Source organism: Apteryx mantelli, chromosome 17, assembly GCF_036417845.1.
Source record: "Apteryx mantelli isolate bAptMan1 chromosome 17, bAptMan1.hap1, whole genome shotgun sequence".
Lineage (NCBI taxonomy): Eukaryota > Metazoa > Chordata > Aves > Apterygiformes > Apterygidae > Apteryx > Apteryx mantelli.
In genome coordinates, this window is record NC_089994.1 from 2263873 (window position 1) to 2284733 (window position 20861).

Genomic DNA, 20861 nt, shown 5'->3' on the forward strand with positions numbered 1-20861 from the left:
CCAGGCGGGAAGAGCAGCATCCTCAGCAGGGCCAGTGGAGCAGAGCCTCCCGGTCCCAGCTGAAGGGGGCAGCTACGTTTCTGGTTTACACCAAAATTCTCATTTTCTGCCCGCTTCAAGCCCCGGGGGCTGCTGGCGAATTGCCGGCAGAAGGAAAAAGGGCCGGAGGGGAAACAGAGCTGGAGACACGGAAAAGGGAGCCCCCAAACCTGCCCACCACCCGCCTACGGGTGCAGGAGCTCGATTTGGGGGAGTTTATTTTTAACTGCCTCATTTGCCTGTTTGCAAATTCAGGGGAAGGCAGATGCGCCCCACCGGCTGCCGGGAGCCCCAGCCGGGCTGGCGAGGGTGGCTGCCGCCCGGCCCCAGGCAGCCGCGCGCTACGGCTCTCCGGACAGGAGTTGGCTGCACGCAGCTGGCTCCCACCCGCGCTGCTCACAAATCTGGACCCGCTGCCTCTGTGCGTGGCCAAACCTCAAATGCCCTGGCAGCGCGCACTGCCATGCCTGGACAGACCCGCTCGTGGGAGATGCTGTCGCAGGATGCTCGAGGCTGGGATCTCCCAGCCGACCCGCAGCTCCGCGTTAGCGCAAGCTGAGCTGAGCCGAGGAGCCGCATTCGTCTCTCCCTTGCATTCGCTGTATTCCAGTGGGGGAAGGTTGCTCCATGAATCCCTTTGCCACCCCCCAAGCTGGCTCCTGCACGGAAAGCAAGGGAGCCCAGGCGACAGCAGCCCTCAGCCCGGGCTGGGCCAGCATGGCTGTGCAGCAGCAGGGCTGAGCCGGGGCAGCCACCCCAGTTGGGCTCCGGGATCAGAGCAGTCCTGCTGCAAGCAGAAGGGCTGCGGATTCCCTTTGTGCCTGGTCCCTTGTATTTTGTTCCACCCCAGCACAGTCCCCAGAGCACAAGCCCCGGCCCCCGTGGCAGGGAGGGAGGGAGCCCCTTTTGCCCCGACCCTTTTTAACTTAGTTTCCTGGAGAAGGAGAAACCTTGGAATAATTTTTCCTCCTTGCTTCTCCCCTTTGGCATAGGGGGAGCAGGAGCACAGGGTTTACAGCAACTCCCCAAGCTCTTCATTAGCAGCACCAGCACCTGAACCAAAGCAGTCCTACGCATCAAATTTAACAGTGGCAAAAAATAAATTACCAACACTGGTGGACGTATTAAACACCAATTTTAAAATCCTGATTGCAATTTCCCAATCTGCATCGGCACCAGGCATGGACCCCAAGCCTGCAGCGCAGGGCCGAGTGCAGACAAGGAGGTGTGTGGGACGCAGGTGGCACACCTCTCACGACAGCGGACAGCCCAGCAGCGCCAGGCTGGAGCGCGGCTGAGTGCCCAGTGCCCTTCCCGCAGCAAGGGGACAGACCCCGGGAGGCCACAAAGAGAAACAACACGTTGCACACGCTGAAGGCACGGCAAAATTTTTTTTAATAGAAAAGGGTATACAAAATAATCCCTTTCTGGGAGCGCACAAGAAGCCTGTGCGCAGCCCGGCAGCCGCTGGGGCGCCTCAGCCCCACTGCAGGCCAGGTGGCAGGGGCCAGCCCCCCGGCGGGGGCGCCTGCAGGGACGGCGGCAGGTCCTGCACGGCCGGCCAGCCCGGTGGGTACTGGAAAGGGGCTGGTTTCTCAGGCAGAGTGCTGCAGAGATGGAAGGGGATTAGCCGCGGCTGTCTCCGTGTGAAAGCTCTGGTGCTACCGTTCCCTTAAGGGCTGAGCTAAGCGTCCCCTCTGCTAGCCCCAAAAAGAAACCTCCAAAAAGATGATGGTTTTATCAATCATCAAATATCCCCCCCTCAAATCCACCCCCCCCTCCAAGCCCATTTAAACAGCTGGTGCTTGCTGCTTAGTGCCAGCCACTGAATGCAGGTGGGGAGCAACACTCCAAGAGGGACCGCCGGGAGGCAGAGGCAGGCCCGGCCTCCGGAGAGGGCGGGCAGCGGCTGCAGCCCCCACCACAGCTGCGGGCGGAAGAGGCCGCGTGCTGAGCACCCGGCTGGCCCCCTCCCCTCCCACCCCCAGCTGCTCCCAACTCCCCATGCAGCTGAGTTGTGACAAGAGCAAACAAAATGAGCAGATGTTTCAACGCGGGATTCGGGCTGCTCAGAAAGCCAAAGCCAGCTGTGCACTTCCCAGAGGACAAGGACCCCCTCGGAAAGAGAGAAACCGCCAAAGCTACAGGGTGTTTTCACACAAGTACCCTTCACGGGAACAGGCTTTCTCCTCCAGCTAACAGCCTGGGAGACACTTGCTGTCTCTCTCAAGTTTATTAGTTGAGGCTGCTGCAAGCAACACACAGGACTGGCAAAGCACAAAAGCAGGGAGCGTTACCCCAGTGCCTCCAGCTGGGGAAAGTGCTTGGCCAGGGCAGGTTTAAATTCGTGGGAAACGTACCCTTTCCATTAATTCCTCAGTACAGGAATGCTCATTTTTTTCTTTAGCGCAAGCCCTGACAGCAGCTCTCCAGCTTCACAGGTCTCTACCGCCGATCCTGATGGATCTTTTTAATTGTTACGCCAGGAGAAATCTAATCAGGCTCCTTTGCATAATGCTCCGGAGAAGCAGCACCCTCCTCTCCCTGCAGGGCCTCGAAGGTGACTGCAAGCCAGCTACAGTAGTGGTGCACAGTGTCTTCTAGGCTCCCAGCACAGAGCAAAGTCATTTGCTGTAGCGCTTATCCCCATAGCAGAGATTCTTCAGAACTGAGGATAAGGCTGCTAGGGCACACCAAGCAGAGGCTTTCCTCGCAGGCAGGAAAATCTCTTTTGGTACACACAGGCAGGGGGGCAGCGGCGGCAGCAGTCCGGCAGGGTGCGGAGCCGGACAAGGCATGCTGCAAGGTGGAACAGCCACAGCTATCAATTAACGAGCTGTTCTGTGAGCAGCAGAACTAATCAATAGGGAGGATGCTGGCTGGCATCAGACTCCCCGGGGACTCATAAGATACAAGCACTGACAAAAGGTTTAACCACAGCCGGAGCATTCGGAATGGCTGTCCCGTGGGGATTTGCCAGTGTCTAGTGAGTCGCGAATACTCCCTTTTTGGGGGGCATTAATGGGATCTCTCTGCTCTACCCACTTCCGTTTTCATGAAAGTGGTAGTAACTTGGTATCTTCAAGGACCTAGCCCCCCTTTCAATCTGGCTGAAATCCGCAAGTGGGCTCCAAGGCAATTATGGCAAGGGTGCATACTCACATGCACTGACATGCTCTGCTTCCTTTAGAAATCAACTTAAAAAAAAGAAGAAAAAAAAATCAATTGCACCCTGGCAGAGCTCCACTGCTAAGAGAACTGCACTAACTCCATCCAATTCCACCCCAGCTCTCCAGAAAGCAACGGCACTGCACGACTTGGAAAACAAGGATCAGGTGGAGCCTTCCAGATGAAGATCGTCCCTTTGAGGTGGCTGGGCTGGAGGAATGGCCGCACAGGTTACGGGGGGAAGGCAGCACGGCAGTTTTCCATCCACGGGGCTAACTCATGCGACAGTCAGCAAACGGCGTTAAAGTTAGCACCTTTAAGAAACTGCTACCCTTCAGCCAAAGCAGCAGCTGGCCACGCGCCCACTTCTAGCCCATTGCGGCGTTCTAGTTTGCACTGCGGCGTACTTGGAGCTGCGCAGAGGCAGTAACTTCCACCTACGATTGCCTGCCAGATCTCCAGTTAGAAAACCCCCAGCAAGGCAGGGACAGGGACTCAGATCTGCTCACAGCCTGAGGCTTATTAACAGCAACAGCTTCCCCACTGCATTTTGGGAGCACCCTACTTCCAAGACCTTTTCCATCCCAGTTTGAACCCTTTCCACTAGGTGCTGCCAGAGAAGACAGAACTGGGTCTCTAGCATCCCATCATCTTCTTCTGGAGCTGACTGCTCCTGAGAGCATTTTTACTTCTGTTTTGTGCAGACTAACAGCCTTTACTGAAGTTACCAGCCAGGTAAGGTAGCACCTGGGCGGGTTATCTTCCACAACCAGGTACTCCCCAAAGCACTGTTAGATCCTGCCACAGATTCGCCACATTTCAGTGACCTCAAGGATTGCACAAGGGAGGGAGCTACCAGTCCTTAAAAGTATTTCCAGAAGGAACACTGACCCCACACACTAGAAGCAGAGGGACCCCACAGGCCCCTCTTCTCTGGCAATGCAAAGCCAGCTCTTTGGCAGCCAAAGCTAAATTCACGTTTGCTCCAAAGGGCAACATCAGGGCTGGGGAGCACCAGGGGGAGGAGAGCAGGTAGAGACAGACACTGGCGAGGCCACACACGGGAAGAGCAGCCTTTGACTAGCTGGTGGCCACAGTAGGGCCTACAGGTGCTGAAAAGTTGGGTAAAAAGCAACAACCCTCGAAATCCCAGGTCTTCTGCCTGCCTGTGAGGGGATGGAGGCAGCAAAGACCACACAGTTATGAAGGAGTGGCAATTCTGCTGGGTATAGTGATGCTCTCCAAGGCAATCTCCAAGGGCAGGACAAATAGAACAGGGCAAGGGAAGGGTACAGGGGGGTAGGAAGGTTGCTGCTGTCAGTAAGCGTTACTGCAGGGTTAAGAGCAGCCAAGCTGACGGATGGAGCGAACAGAAAGCAACAAGCCTAGACAGGCACCAGAAGGAAGATCCTGCCCAGACCAAACACAGAGAGGACAGGAGCAAACAGAAAGAGAACAAAAGAGAGATTTGGCACCTGCCCAAATGTCATCCAATTAAGCCTGCGGCACAGTCAGGTGAGCAAAAAAACAGCAGGCACCGGCAGGCGTCCGAATGCCATGAGGAGGAGCTAATTCCACCCTCTTGCTGGCAAAGGAGAAAGCTGGGACTGGCAGAGACGTGCAGACTGGGCATGCAGAGGATAGGGAAGCTGTCAACAGATGAGACCAGGCTCCTGTCACCGGATGCGGAGCATTAATAACTCAGCATCACTGTAGCCCTGTCCTTTCAGGCATCTCCGAGCACTGCAAAGAGCACCGGAGTAGCACTCTGCCTGCGCTCCCTCGGGAAGCAGACACAAGCAGCAAGGCCTGGCTCCTCACCCCTGCACATGGGGCGACACGTGCACGCGTCTCTGATGCGTGCGTCAAGACTGGATTTGTATGCACGTCTGCAGCGCGTGCCAAGAGCAGGTGCAAAGCTTTGGCAGGCTGAGTGTGAACGATAGCTCGTGAGGTCCCATCAAGGTGGGCAGCAGGCTCCGATCACCTGCCCCCTTCTCCTATCCCCTTTTGTGGGATCCCTGCCGTGTGGGCTAGCGGAAGTGGCAGACAGCCCTTGCAAGGATGCTCCCCAGCCACTGGTACCTGTTATTCTGAGCCGCACTCAGTCTCTTTGCTCTCTTCTCCAGCCAGTCCTCGATGGTGCCAGGCGGGACATCTGCTCCTTCCTGCCGCAGCTCCTTCGATCTCTGCTCCCCTAGTTGAGAGAGCGCTATCAGACACTCGCCCTGCAGCCCTCTCACTCCATTAAACCCATTGCTCATTATCCTGCGTAGTTTCTTATAGTTGAGAGTTTGCAATTTGCTTGCGGTAGCTCCTCCTCCTCCCCTGCTCAGCCACCATCTGATGCTTGGCCTCCCTTGGCCAACAGCTCCAGCCAGCCAGAGCTGGGGAACAAGAACCAAGCCAGCAAGCACAGTGGCAGTTTAGGCACTTAACTGAGGGCAGCCCAACATCTCCCCCTGGGGTAGATCATCCTCATCCTTGCCTGAACCACACAGCCTCTGCTGGCCCTGGGCCCTGAACGCTTTCCAAAGTCCTGTTCCTCCAACTGGCAGGAAGCACCCTGCCACCTCGGCCCAGTTAGGTGGGAGTGACAGGGACGGCCGTCCCGATCGATGCGGACTTGGCAGGCCACGAGAGTCTGAAAGGTTTAGAACGCGCGTGCAACCAAGAGACCGGATTTCAGAGATGCTGTCAGACCTGTTTAAGGCACACGCTGCGTGATGCATCCTCGGCTCCTGCAGAAACAGAGCGTGAGGCTGATGCCTAGGTGCAAAACCCCAGCTCCAGCCTCGCCAGTCTGGGGCACTGCAGTGCGCAGCACAGCAAGGGAGGGGAATGCCTGCCTGCGTTTGCTCCGCACAGGTTGCAGATGAGCAGCGCCCACGATGAAACCCCTGCTGCCTACCAAGCGACAGGCTGAGCCCCAGCAAAATGCCTAGGAGCCGCAGGTGCTTTCAAGCTTGTGACCCCTCCACGTCCCCAGTGGGGCTGTTCTGCCAGGTGGGCAGATGCCCTCAGGCCCCTCGTCCTGCGGCACTGTCCTCTCCCAGCAGACTAGCACAGAGCCAGCGAGAGCAGCCCAGCATTCACCCAATCCACACCCCCCCCCCCGCCCCGGTGGAGAAATCCTCAGCTGTCCAGCTAGCAAAGTCCTCAGTCCAAAGTCCCTGTCAATGCTACTGACAGAGCAGGAAGGGACGCTAGCACACAACAGGGTCTAGCACTCGTCCTTGACACAAATGACACGGTCATATTCCTGACGGCACGTCAGGCAGAGCTGGCTGGAGAGATGCTCAGCGTTGTCAGTCTCCAGTCTGGTGGAAAGTTCCCACCTAACAAAAGGGAATGTGATGCTTTAAAAAAAAAAAAAAAAAACAACACAAAACAAACACACATTGGTATAAATAAAAAGTCAAGGTAGCTGTGTGTCATTCCCCTACATCCCAGTCATCAAACCCTCCAGGGACAAGCACCTTGGGGGAAGCCTGATCTCATTCAGACATCAACCCGCTGGGAGTGCTACCGCTGGTGACAGCCACCTGCAGCCAGGCCCACCAGGAGCCCGCACCACACCTACCCAACATATATCACATGCATAAGCAAAATATTAGACGTTTCCAGACAGGGCGTGAAATTAATATTGCTTGGGCAGAGTAAGGGATCACTCCATTCTAGCAGTGGCAACCAATTATTCATCTGCCTGTTGAATATTAATAAGGATGGCAGAAACGTGCTACACAATGAGCAGCCAGAGATGGATAATTTGTCATCCAGCCTTTTCATCTGCTGCTGCTGTGGGGGGTGACGATGCACTCTCTGCCACTACGGAGGAGGCCTGCTGCGGTCCTTGCAGTCCAGGTGCTGCTCTGCAATCCAGTGATAAGGATCTGGGTTGGAGGCAGGACAGTTCAGGTCTCCTATAGTTGCTCCCAGGAGAAAAGCCCCAGCAGAGCTATTCGGGGTCAAAGAGACCAATACTTGGCCCAAATCAGCAGCCTTGTCCCAGGTTTCTCCAACTAGTGAGTGACTGAGGCACTTCCTATATCAGCAAGTGGACAAGCAGTGGTTGGGAGATGCTTCAATAAGACAGGGAAGAAAATCACAGAGAAAAAGCTCTCTCGCCTCTACCTACTACAGGCATTTCCGTTTCATCCCACCTCATGCCCCAGGGCAGAACAGACTGGACTCTGCCGAAGCATCTCTGTTCAGAGCAGGGACCCGGGGGCCACTGTCCCCAAAATGCCACACCAGACACAGGTGGGAGCCCACAGCCTCGAGCAGCCCCAGTTCGCTTTCTCAGCACACCCCTCAGCCAAACGAGCTCGCTGGCTGTGGTGGAATGGTTCCAGATTTACGCTGGCCTAAATGAGGCCCCAGGTGTCCAGATTAGAAAGACATCCAGCTGGCTACCCATTCACTCAGATCCACGAGTTACTGCTCCAAGGCTTCAGGCAGAGAAATAAGGCAGTAGATATCGGAAACGTCTGGCTCTATCCTCCTTGACACGTGCCCATTAAAAAGGCAAATCTCTCATCTCATCTTCCTCTGAAGCACACATGCCCCATCCAGGGGCAACCAAAACCACCAGCGGATTGGAGATGCTCCCCGAATGTCATTAGATAATCCGGGCTCTAATCCTGAAATACAATTACCAGCCCTTAATCCCCTCAAACGATCGCACAGCCAGCCAGACTGCAGCGGCAGCAGCCAGGCAGGTGCAAAGGCCCTGCCCCACTCCTTTTTGCTGGGGTGTTTGCTTCAAAGTCTAATTACAGCCAATTAAAAGAGCGGCTGTAGTCAGTGAAGTGCCTCTCTAATGATGCCGGAGTGGGAGTCTAGATTTATCTTCTCTCCCCGTGCAACTTTTAGCACAAGTTTGCTCCATTAAAATAAAATAAACTAAAAAAAATTAGCTTTTGGCTTGCAAAGTGCCTCAGGTGGGATACCCAGCCTGGCCCAAGGAGTCAAGAGGGATCTTCCTGAGCAAGGCACCACTGTATGTTGCGAGAAGAACCGGGCCAAAACCTCAACCTTTGGCACCAAGCAGGTCACCCAGGAGTCAGATTTATGTGTAGTCCTGTGTCTCCCTCCCCGAGCAGCCCAAACTCCTCCAGCTCTCCTTGGGAGTGCATCAACAGCAGCAGGCTCTCCAGGGAGACCTTGATGAGGCCCTGCAATATGAGAGGCTTCAGAACTTATTGCCCCACAGCCAAGAAGCGGCAACCGACTGTGAGAGCGCTCCTTGTCCAGCTCACAGCCAAGTTAAACTGGGCGACAATGCTCACCCCCAACAGGGTCGCTCACGTTCTCTGAATTGCACAAATATACTGCGAACGCTCACCCAACTGTGCCCTTATTCTCCCCTAGCAGCTCTGGCTAGCTGGAGCTAACCAAAGAGGCTGGCCTGTGTCAATACCACAGGCAGAAGTGACGCAGATTAGCAGGGAGCCAATAACTTTAAGCAAGCAGATGCTAATTTTACAGTGACTTTTCCTGACATGACTGTACTTAAAATGACAGTCTGGAAGTGTCTCTCTGATGAATGATGCAGCAGAGGCAGAAGACTAATGCGCTGATGCGGTAACAGCTGGGAACATGCCTCCCTCCCTGCTGAAGACGGAAACTGTTGCTTCTTTATGAGTATATTGCAGGGGGCAAAGAAGTGCCAAAGCCAAACTAGGATAAGTTCTAAGCTAGTATAAAGCAACAAATGGTCCAGAAGTTTTCCTACTTAACCCACAAGGCTAACACAAACAACGCTGCAAATTGCCTGCATTAAAAAGGCCAAATGCTAAAAATAAGGTAGTAATTCCTTTGACTGTAACAAAGCACATCATCAGCGAAGGGAACTCGCTGCCACAGAACTACCAACACCGAACACTTAACAGGGATTTGGGGACAGATTCAATATTAACATGATGTAGAAGTGCCATCAGCACTTGGTAGCATTAAAAAAAAAGTCAGAAAGGGCTTTGCCATGCTTTAGGATGCAAGCCCAGCCCTGAACACGGGTTAAGAGACAGGCTGGTCCATACCACTTTACTACAGGACTTCTTTGCACCTTTTTCTGAAGCAACTGGCCACTACTGGAGACAAGTCTCTGATCGTGGCCCCTGGATAAAAGGGGAGTCCAGGTCCAGCACAGCCTGGCAGCTCCTGTGCTTCTGCACCTGCACAACAGAGCAGAGGGAAGCAGAGTTAAGCAGCACTGTGGACCCACCAAGAAACTGCTCTCTTTTACCCCATTACAGGCAGAGCATCGCCATCTGCAGCTTGGTCACACGAGGCTCTGCGCAAAACTCAGAGAGGGCTGTGGAGCTTTCAGGCTCTCCATCCTCGCAGCCACAGCTCCTCTCAAATCCCAAGTTGCGCAGCCAGACCACCTCAGGCTGCAAGCCTGTCAAAATTGCCCAGGCGCTGCAGGTTCAGAACAGTACTTGGACGAGAAATCTCTGAAGACGTTGACAATTCAGTAAAAGGCAGTTTGATCCAGGTCACTGGTCCATCCCATACTGTATCATCTCACTGGCAGTGGCCTGTGATGCCTCGTAGTACAGAAACACCAGGACTAGATGCTAATGGATATAAGGACATTCTTTACGGAGCTGCCTGACAGACAGGCTACAAGGATCAACAGTCTCCTGTATGACTAATGCAACCTGTAATCCCTCCTGCCATCATATAGTCTTGCCTAAATTCCACCCTAAGCCTCACCAACTGAGAAACAGATGCCTCAATAGTTTAAGGAATGGCAAAACGTCCCCATGATGCATCTACCAGTGGCTTGGCATTTGCAGTTGCTCATTCTGTCCAGTCTGCCATGTTATGGACTCCACCTCTTTTCCACCACCTCCTGCTGAGCTCTTCTCTCCACCAAATCCCTTCAAGCTCTCTGCAGGCTCAGCTGATCAGATTTTGAGGTCCGTGTGATCCTCAGCCAGCTTGCTCGGCTCACACAGGAGTCCCATGGAACAACACCGCGAGAGGGGTGAGCAGGATTTGACTCGACAACCAGGCACTCCTGTTCTAGTTAGCGCAGCCAAGGATGAGACACCCTGCTGTCCCCTGGCCATTGCTCCTTGAAGTGTAACTGTTTAATTAAATGTTTGACTTGGTAATATAAAGGCAGGTATCCAAGTAAGATTTCCAAGTAATCTCCCAGGAATCAGCGCTCTCACTAGCCAATTCTCCACTTACATCCCATCCATCTGACAGAAGTCAATAATCGATAACAAGTGTAACTGGCAAAGAAACCTGCCCAAGCGCAGAAGAGCTTGCCAGCCCCTTCCCCTGCAGCTCTGCTCTGCTCCAAAGAGCTTTCACCTTCCCCGCAAAAAAAAGCCTTCAATGACTGGAAACTCTGCAAGTTCCTGCAAATACCTGACTTCCCCTGCCACCTCCTGGGAGCCAGCACTTAAACCCTGCAGCGGAGAAGGGTCACAGAGAGGCTCCGGGCGAGCAGCGGGGAGCAGAAGCAGCAAGACGACCAGCCAGGCACTGCCTCTTCAAGAAGGGCTCGCCGGAGAGGAGAGCTCCGTTTCCCGTGCAGCCCAACTAGATGGGTTTTATTGACTGCCAGCATTGTTCAGCAATTGATTCACAGAGCTGCCTCAGGGATTCGCACACCGACTCAGCAGCGGCGAGGGCTGGGATGGCTTTGTAGTGCATTCCTCCTCCCTATTCCAGCCTTCCCTCCCCCAGCCTGAAGGCCAGGAGAGAATCGCTAACCCATGCACCCCCAAATCTCACAGGTGTGCACACACAGACACACACACTTTCAACAGCTTGCTCTTGCCAGGCTACTGCCAAACAACACTAAGCTTCAGCCAGACGCGCAGCCAAGAGATCAGCTTGTAGCTGAGCTGTGCTAGGAAGAGCACTGCCAGCAGGTCGAGGGAGGTGACTTCTCCTCTCTGCTCAACGCTGGTGAGGCCACAACTGGAGTGCTGTGTCCAGTATTCAGCACCCCAGTACAAGAAAGACATGGACTCACTGGAGCGAGTCCAGCAAAGGGTCACAAAGATGATTACGGGATTGGAGCGTCTGTCATACAAGGAGAGGCTGAGAAAGCTGGGACTATTTCTCCTGGAGACAAGAAGGATCAAAGGGGAATCTTATCAATGTGTATAAGTATCTGGGAGTAAAGACAACAGAGCCAGACTCTTCTCAGTGGTGCTCACTGAAAGGATGAGAGGCAATGGGCACAAACTGAAATACAGAAAATTCCATTTGAACATAAGAAAAAGTTTGTTTAATCCTAAAGATGGTCAAACACTCAGGTTGTCCAGAGAAGCTGTGGAGTCTCCATCCTTGGAGATATTCAAAACCAGACTGGACATGGTCCTGAGCAACCTGCTGTAGTTGACCTTACTTTGAGCAAAAGAATTGGACTACACAGTCTCCAGGGGTCCCTTCCAACATCAACGATTCTATGATAAGTTCTCACCAACACCTCACTCGTGGTTTCTCTAACCATAGAGGCAACAAACACTATACAGAAAACAGAGCTGCCCTTCGCTTTAGGGCAAGAAGGCAGTCCTCCCAGGATTAAAAAAAAAGTTCAAAAGACCTCCCCAGACTCAGAGCAGGGAAGAAGATGCCAGTCATCTTCCACCCAAAGTTCAGATTCATCCTAAGCCACATGAGCAGAGGCCATTTCTGGATCCACGAACCCACATCCTCTCTTCAGGAGAGTCCAACTGATAGCAGGCTAGCTTTTCCCAAGAGTGCAAGCAGTAGTTCCCAGGTAACAGTAGTAGGGTAGGAGAAAATCAGATCTATAAATTTAAGGGGAAATGATGAACCAGTGCCCTCTGCTGCTGACAGTTTTTATTCCCTGACTGAGCAAAACCCTGAGGGCTCAGAAAGCCCACTTTGCTTCAGATGCTTGCTGCCAAGTGGCAACAGCATGGCTCAGTTTTTTACGCCTGTATCTGTGCCAGCAGATAAAGAACAGAAAGCATCTGGAAAACTGCAGCACTTACAGCCATGCCACAGGCTCACATATCAATGAGAGGCAGGCAGGAGGAATCCGCGCTCAGCTTGCTGCACACGCACAGCACAGGACCAGACTCCCACTGCCCGATTCCTCCTGCACCTCTTTGCAGCCCATGCTCCCTGCAGCAACTCCTGTTCCTCAGAGATCCCTGGACATTTTCTCATTCCAGGACTCACCTTGCACCTGGGCACTCAGCTTCTCCAGGTCCTGCTCCGTCATGTGGGAGAACCTGCAGTTGGACCCAAAATCACACTGTCCTGGAACAAAAGCCACACAGCTGTGTAAGAGCCACACGCACAAGGTCCTCCCGTGTAAATGTGCAGGGGTAATGGATCAGCCTTGGTTTGCATGCACACAGGACACACAGGCCCAAGCCCCCCTTCACTCCCTTCTAGACACACACACACACACACATACCAGGGTTCTCCAGAACAGCCCTGAACTGGCCCACAAAGGAGCTGCTGTAGCTCAGGCAGTTACCTCCACCTCCAAAGAACTGACCTGTTTGCAGGAACTTCCGGCAAGGTTTCTTGCTCTGCTCCTCTTGCAGGATAGCAGCAGCATCTGGGGGAGACAAAGGACAAACCACGGAACAGCGTAAAGGTCTCTTGTGCACTAATGCCCCATCCTATCATGATATGGTCCCACACAGGTCAGCTGCCTGATAGGAAGCCATTTTCCACAATAACCAAGAACTTAAGCAACTGAAAACTTGGCTGCAGAAAAATCAATAGTTAACAGTCCCTATCTGCACTCCCTGGTTTCAGCTTTCATTGGCTTGCAAATATCAGCTTGTTTGCTTTCTGCTTCATGCTTTCTCCCCGTCCAAGTGGCAAGAAAAGAAGCATGACAGAAAAGCAAGGACTCCACAACACTTTTGTGCAGCACAGAAAGACCATGCTGGTGAACAGGGCTCTCAGAAATACTGTGCCAGGACTCACAGGACCTTTTGCCAAGTCTCCAGTGGACACCAGTGAAATGGCCCTTTGCCTCCTGGAGGTGTCCTACAAAAAGCAAGCCTCAAGGATACAGCAGCTCCCACAGACTGTAGAATAATCTGCCGTGGCTGATGCCAGGCCATAAAGACTGGAGACAAAAGGAGATGAACCCCCTATCCAGGACTAGGATGAGGAATTATATCAATCAAACAGAAACCAAAAACAAAGGTGGCAGCCTGTTGAGAAGGAAAGTACGAGGCAAACTTCCTTGCCATCCCTGACCCAGACAGAACTCTGCTGGGCTGGGGCTGTTGGTCCCTCCACACTTGCCTACTATGAACAATCTTGCAAACTTCTACATACTATGAAGAGGACAGCAGACCCACCGAGCTCCACAGGGTACTCCTCACCTAGCTGGCCAGGAGATGAACACAGCCTGCAACTCCTCACCCAAAGGAACCAGGAGGCAGAAAAGGAACCCATGAGCAGTGGTTTCACAATTTCACTCAAATGCAATTTTTGCTAGCTGCCAGTACACATGATCCCGCCTGCTCTCTCAGACACATAGTCCCACTACATCCTTTGGGCTGGCACTAGAACTCACGCAATGGTTTGGCGAGCCAGGTCAGAGAACTGATCCAGGTGAGAAAAATCCTGGTAAACAGGCAGAGGACACAGGGCTTTTCCTCCAGCGTGTCCTGACGCACTCTCCAGCCCCAAAACACTATCTCCCCCTCTGCAAAAAGTCTCAATGCATCTAGTCCTCCTCTTCCTCTCCTTTGCCCTTGCTAGCATGGGCCTGAGCACGCCAGTGCTTTGAGCTGCTACGTCCATCCTGTTACCTTTTCGGGATCTCCAGTCAAGCTGCCACATCCTCAACTTCTCTGACAGCCACCCTCAGAAGTGACATCTCTACCCTGTGCAGAGACCTGCTACCAGCTTCCCACCCTTTCCCACACCATGTGCATACATGCTGCCTTCCGGCCCACTTCCTCCATGCACATGCATGCACGCCCCTACCCTGCACTGCTCATGTCAGAGATCAACTCTGGTTTGCAGACAGCACCTAACTCGCCTTCACAAGCTATAGCTCACTTTGTTTTGTCAGGTCTCCTGTCTCTGATTCGCCACTGCTGCCAACAGAGCCTCCTCTGCAGCTCCTGCTCTCAGAGGCAACCTCCTAAGCTCTTCCACCTCATTTCAAATCCCAGCTGATGTCAAAAAATTTCCCCTTCCCAGATCCAGTTACTTGAGGGTTCTGTCTCTGAGACAGACCGACAGCGACCACATCAAGTCCACGATTCACTGACACATACAATTCTGAATATAAATTACTTGTGCTGATTTAGTTTTATCTCTCCCTCCACCCATCCTAGTCTTGTCTGTCACCTCCCCGGTTTCAGAAAGAAAGCAGCAGACAATTGGCGGTACCCACCTCGGAACAAATCATACCAGACTCGCTTAGCCCTGAGATGCTGCACTCCATTGAGATGTTTCTTTCTGTTGTGAAGGTTGTCCTGAAAGGACCTGTCACAGTAATCACAGAAGTATCTCTTCCCCATCTCTCTTCTGGCAGAACAGCGTCAGTGTGGCCTGGGAACCATCAGACAGCTCCTCGGCGCCCAGCCACATCTGCCCTGGGGATGGAGAAGCACAAGCTGAAGGATCCAAGATTTACAGCTCCTGCTTCCAAAGGAGAAGAACTCAAATCATTTAGGGTTGGCAGAGAGAGGAAGAGGTGAGACCTGATAGTATATATTCTTGTCCATCAGATGGGCAAGGCAGTGTCTGCTGTGCATACTGGGGTGAGCAGGCTTGGATCTCCATTTTTGGACTCCATTACCCAAAGCCAGAACAGCTCTGCTAAAAGAAAAATTCTCCTTCCTTGAGTGTGATGGAGTTAAGACCACACAAAGCAGAGATCCCAGAGAGTCAAGTGCTCCCAGCCACAGAGGCGCAAGAGGCCAACTACACCAGAGAAGGTGGCAGCGAAAACCACCTGATGTGCAAGCAAGAGGAGCTAGAGGCCCATGACACAGTCTCCAGCTGGGGCCCCAGGAATTTAACCCTGGCCCACAGCCAACCTCCCCAGGCTGCCCTGCAAGAAGAAGGAAATTCCCCCATGACTACCTCTGCAAGGTAAGGAAGAAACTCAGGAACTCCTCAAAGAAGATAAATCAGCTGCTCTTGCCTAGGCTTGCACTGCAAGGGGTATACTGCATTAAAAACACTAAAAGAAACAGAAAAACAGCTTACAGCCACGTGCAGCCCTGCTCCCATGGGCTGTCCTTGCTGGAGGTACCATGGAGAAGCTTTCCCTGAGGTAGCTGTAAGTTCCCTCCCTTGTGATATAATGGTAGCTTATAAATGCCAAAGATGGATGGACTGGTTGACAAACTCCAAAAGCAATTCTCCAGTTTTAGACACCTTGACAGCCAAATGCATTTAAAAAATGGCATGGAGACCAGCACAAGAAATAAAGATTTTATAAATAAATCAGGGTCAGAATCAATCACAGCCTACCTAAAGATTCCTCAGAATCAGCAGGAACAGCCAATATAACAGCAGCAACAGGCAATCCCTAGAGCTGAGCTGAGCTAAAGCAGTTCTGCCAAGCTTTCTTGTCAGCCATCCACCCTGGCACCTCCTGGGCAAGCGTGCCAAACTCCCTTCCTTCCCCCCCTCCCAAGAATTGCTGCTTCAAAATCAAGTCCCTGGAAATCTCTCAGGCCTCATGCCACCAGTTAATATGCAGCTGCTTCCATCTGTATCCAATGCAGCACATTGACTAGAAATGTTCTCTGATTTCTGAACCGGCTTACAGACCTTCATGCTGAAGGCAGAACATTCAGAGAAACTCGACTGAATTTAAGGTCACTTCTTTTAAGGTCCTTTGTTTGTTCTCCAGGTGAAATACCTGGTTGCTCAGTGGTGATGATCAGCCAGCCATCTCCCTCCAATTAGACTACAGGTAGGCAAACTCCTTTACCTAGAAACACAACTAGATCTGGCTCCTGCTTGGAAAGTGTTTGTGTTTTTTGAGCAACCAGAAATCAACTCTGTAGTGTTTGAGGTCTGAAATTTTGCTTCTCCAGTGCAAGAAATCAAAACCACATGCTGCTTAATCCACATTCACCCATGATTTCCTCTCGTCCGTTACTAGATCATCCCTGACTTTTGTAGGTGATTTGAAGCCAACCCTGCTGCATCTTGGTAGCCAACAGCCGCTAGAATCTGGAGGGATGCTGCTACCCTCAGTCCCCAGCATGTGGGCCCACTGGAAGGCTCTGCTTTGGCTTTTAAATATTGAAAAAATCCCTTTCACATCTCATGTCATGGTCTCCTGAGAAGCTGCTGATAAAATAAAAGCTTCTCATTTCGGCTACTGATTCCTGTACTCCATCTCCACAGGAGCAGCTGCTGTGAATCAGGAAAATAAACGAGATTCTGCAGTGGTCCCCCCCGCACCGCCAAGTTTCCACAGACCTCAGTGGGAATTCTGTCTGCAAAAAAACAGCGGCAGCCAGCCTCTGAATTCATATTTCAAACTTTTACTTTCATCACTCTGCTGCCAATAATTGCAGAAGCTAGTTCCCCCTTCCTCCCCAACAACAAGGGGAGAAAACTCCTATAGATTTCAGGCACTCAGATCCCACATCCCAGACGGGCTGGCTCCCAAATTCTCATAGCAATTGCAACTGCAGAGGATGCATGGGAAAAAAAAAAAAAGCAACTAGAGGAGCATCAAATTCTCCCAGAAATCCCCCCTCAAAAGATTACATTGAATACTTATTTCCATCTTTTTAAGAATTCAGTTGTACGGATTATTTTGGCTGGATTCTAACAACTCTCTGCAGTATCAGCAATCCACGGCATTTTGCACTGAACTAGTACGCAGGAATAAAAGCTGTTTCTAAGCAGTACTGACTAACCTATTTCCATTTTCCCAAATGGCTCAAACAGTAAACAAAGAGCATTATTCAGTTAAAACCAGAGATTTTTTTTTAATTAAATCCATCTTGTCATTATGAAATAAAGTAAGTGTAGCTGTTTTATAAAGAACTGTTTTAGCTTGGCCATTTCCTTTTAACATTTTTAGACCCTAATTTGCAATTGAATTCAGGCAAATAGGCCCCTGGACCCACATGCAGCCATAAATGATTTCAAACAGGCTTTGTGCCAGCTTAAAAGTCCTTTCGCATGTATCCAAATACAAAACTCGGGGTTTTGTCTTCTACCTCGATGCTTCAGACTATTAAAAAAAAAAAAATCCACTTTAAGCCTTTTGGAGCAATCATTTTTATGAAATACCATGTTCTAATATGTCTAGCAGGCGTTCCACTCATGTATCCTAGGCGCTTGATAAAACTCAAGGCAGGATCTCATATGCATAATCTTACATTTTCTCTTCTCAAATGATGGCCAAAATATTCCACATTGTGCTCTACTAGCTACAGATTTTATTTAGGACTCTCCAAGGGTCCTTTCACTGATTTCCCCAAGATGTGGACAGGAATCCAGAGAGAGGGAAGAAGGTGACCCAGAAAAGAGCATATGGCAGACTTGTTTTCATCTGGGTGTAACTGATTTTCTCCATGCTGAACCCTGAAAATTGCTTCTGAGCCTTGACCTCAATTTCCTGCTGTCTTACAGCCCAGGCTCAGGGCCGTTTCAGCCACTTTGGGTATCCAGACAGATGTGAAGTTAATTAAATCCAAGTGTCAAGCTTATGATACTCAGCTGCCAATTTAAATGTGCTCATATCTCTATGGGAACAAGCAAAAAACCAGCAGGCTCTGCCAGCGTTGTCGCAATGACACAGGGCCAGGCTCTGATCTCCGTTATGCCCTTCGCAAAGCCAGAGCCACTGGCTTGATTCAGGACTAACATCAACCTAGCCATTACACAAACACAACCTAGTGGTAGTAGTTTATAGGCTATTAGGAAGATTTGCCTTAGAGACAGTCCCCAGCAGTTAACTTTGAAGAATAATAATTGAGCTTTTCAAAGGACCTGCCTAAGGGGTGGTGCATTAAACTCCCACTGTCCACAGGCCATTGGACTACAGCAGGCACCTTGCAGCCTCTGCACGTGCTTCCAGCACAAGCGGAGGCTTTGTCCTGCCCCGGAAAATCCACTAACCTCCGCAGCAGCTGCATGCGGAGACCCAAACACGCATAAATAAAGAGAAATGACTATGCAGCCAGAAAACACACTCTGTTTCTGAACGGCCCAGACAAATGAAACAACAGAACAAGCACCACTTGAGGATCTGCTCTGAAATTCAATACAGATGCTGACTTAATAAAAGTCCTACTGAGGGAAGACTTCAATTTTAAGATGCCCCTGTCCCCTACTTCTTTTTAATGTGGCTTTAATGCTTGTCCTCCCTTTCTAAACCCAGATTTACCTCTCTTTCCTACCAGTGCTTGGATCACTCTCTTCCCGAGGCCGCTGTGGTAAACATGAGCACTTCCGCGGACTTTTATGAATGATAACGCTCACCTCCTTCACGTAATTCTCTGCTAACGAGACTTACCGTTAAAAAGTGAGTTACTAATGAGAGCTACTGTCACTCAGCTGATCCAAACAGCAACAAAGCCCCCAAACTGCTCCCCAAAAGGACGAGAGGGGCATCAGCGCAAACCCCTCGAGGCCGAGCGAGAGGCCCGGCTAACGCAGGGCAAGTTCTCCCTTCCAGACCTCCCCTCGTCGCCCACCTCCTTTCGATGCCGCAGCGGGCGACGCGAGGCCGCCGGCGCTGCTGAGGGCGGCACTGGGGTAACTTGGCTGATTTTACCTCAGGAAAGGAAAGGGGGCGCCCGGGGCACCGGCCGGGCCGGCGCCCCGCCGAGGCGGCCACTGCCGGGCGGGAGGCGCCTGCTCCCGCCGCCGGGCCGGGCCGCCGCCGCCGCTCACGGCTCCGCAGCTGCCCCGGCCGCCGGAGCCCACCGAGCGCCGGCTGCAGCACTTGCTGCCCCGCCGGGAGGCCGGCAGCCCGCCGGGCCCGGGCACTCACCTGCCGCCGGCCGGAGCCGCGCCTACACCTCCCGGCAGCCCCAGCGCCGGCAGAGCTGCGCCTACATCTCCCGGCGGCCCGCGCGCGGGGCGGGTGGCAGCGCGCGTGCGCAGCGCAGGCGCGGAGGAAGGGAGGGAAGGAGTGAGGCAAGATGGTGCTGCTGGCGCGGGTGTACAGCTCGCTCTTCCGCCGCACCTCCACCTTCGCGCTCACCATCGTCCTGGGCGCCGTCGTCTTCGAGCGCGCTTTCGACCAGGGCGCCGACGCCATCTTCGAGCACCTCAACCAGGGGGTAAGGGCGCCGCGGCGCGTCCCGGCCACGCGTCCCGGCCTGAAGGTCAGGCGGCCCCGCCTGGGCCCCGCTGCGCTCCCGGCCCGACCCGGCCGCGGCCTGGCCCACAGCGGGGCTCCCCGGGCCGAGCGGGGCCCCCAGGGCTGTCTCCCGGAGGGCCCCTAGAGCCGGGCGGGAGCGCGCCCTTGAGCTGCTCCAGCCGCCCGGGCCGCGGCCCGACTGCCGGCAGCGGCGCGGAGCCCGGCGGGCGCAGGGCGGACCGGCCTCGCGCTTCTAGCCGCCCCCGCGGCCTGGTGCTGACTGCTGGGGAGCCGGGGGCAGCGTGCCCCAAGGAAAGGCAGAGAGTCCTGTAAGCCTTGTTTTGCGCCTCCGAGGCGCAGTGTCCCGAGGTTGCCTTAACGGCAATGCTACCGAAACGAGCTGCCATGCTGCTTCTCCGATCCGGTGGTATGTCTGTTCCCTGGTCTCCTGAACCAGCTCATTAGACCGGCCAAAAACTAACACTGGGGGAAACGACAGCTTCGCCACCCTGAACTAGCTCACGAGGGGTTGCATGAGCCCCAGCCAGAAGCAGTGCAAGGCTGGGAAAATACAGTAAGAGCAAGACCAGGATCTCTCCCTCCCCTTTTTTAGCAAGTCAGTTGTTATAAGCCAACTTAAAATCATGCCTGAACTGGAGCTCTGCACTCAACTACTTTTTTTTTTAACTTGTAGCATTAATTTTCTATATGTCAATATTTTCTTAAGCAGGGGTTGAAATCTAAATTATCAAGGAAAAATAATATATTTTGAAAATCTAAAGGGTTGTCTGCAACAAAGAGAAAAGCGTGGAATGCTCCTGCCCTCATGCAGCGGTTTTGCAAGTCCTGCTCCTACCAGCAGACTTCAGTGCCTGGAATAAGGATTCTTTTGTTCATCCTGAATCTCTTCCAGCTGAAACGCCTTCTCTGGTCTCAATGGGAAGCTAAAGCAACAGGATTGGAATACTCTAATAATCTCTGGTTTGCAGCATAGGAGAGCAGTGAGAATAGGGGAAGTAGGATGACTGTGGCTTTCCTCTGTGTTTATTATAAAAGCCTTGAAAGCCACCTGCATGGCTGCCCTGTCCCTACAGCCTTAGATACAGGACTCCATCCACATGCTTCTCCAAGGTCTTGTAAAGATGGGGTGGGAAACTCAGGCACAGCAGCATCAGCAGGTGCTTTTATCCCTAGTGGAATAAAGCCCCCAAAGAAGGGTAAGAAGGTGGAGGGGACAGACAAAGCCTGCTGGCTGGTAGGAGGATAAAGAGTTCTCTTCTGTCCACTCCGCTGTGGAAAGCAGCTTCATGAACAAAGAACAGGTTTAAGGAGCTCAACTAGAGTGTAGCTGCTCCTTCTGAAACCCTTGTGTCGGATCATT

General features: G+C 52.6%; 1 protein-coding gene across 5 annotated transcripts; it reads right to left on the reverse strand.

The window, feature by feature from the left end:
* Window positions 1-1415: 1415 nt before the first annotated feature.
* ZMAT5 (zinc finger matrin-type 5) lies at window positions 1416-19268 on the reverse strand. 5 transcript variants are annotated; one of them, XM_067307385.1, is made up of 7 exons: window positions 19169-19267; window positions 14585-14786; window positions 12713-12775; window positions 12388-12468; window positions 9275-9383; window positions 5293-5404; window positions 1563-1646 (listed from the first exon to the last, which is right to left on the reverse strand). In XM_067307385.1, the coding sequence occupies exons 2-6, from the start codon at window positions 14709-14711 to the stop codon at window positions 5296-5298; spliced, it is 489 nt and encodes a 162-aa protein (XP_067163486.1). In that variant the 5' UTR covers window positions 14712-14786; window positions 19169-19267; the 3' UTR covers window positions 1563-1646; window positions 5293-5295. The 5 variants fall into 5 exon arrangements, 4 of the variants coding, with proteins under 4 accessions (XP_067163483.1, XP_067163485.1, XP_067163484.1 ...); XR_010885959.1 differs by lacking the exon at window positions 1563-1646 and adding an exon at window positions 5911-6545 and having other exon boundaries at window positions 5320-5404; window positions 19169-19268; XM_067307382.1 differs by lacking the exon at window positions 9275-9383 and having other exon boundaries at window positions 1416-1646; window positions 19169-19265.
* Window positions 19269-20861: the final 1593 nt, after the last annotated feature.

Coding starts and splice junctions, on each gene's coding strand:
- ZMAT5 (XM_067307382.1), bottom strand. CDS start 14,711: ATGGGGAAGAGATACTTCTGTGATTACTGTGACAGGTCCTTTCAGGAC. Junction 5,405..12,387: donor GCTGAGTGCCCAGGTGCAAG/GTGAGTCCTGGA, acceptor TCTCTCAACTAG/GGGAGCAGAGATCGAAGGAG. Junction 1,647..5,292: donor AGTGCGGCTCAGAATAACAG/GTACCAGTGGCT, acceptor CCATCTCTGCAG/CACTCTGCCTGAGAAACCAG.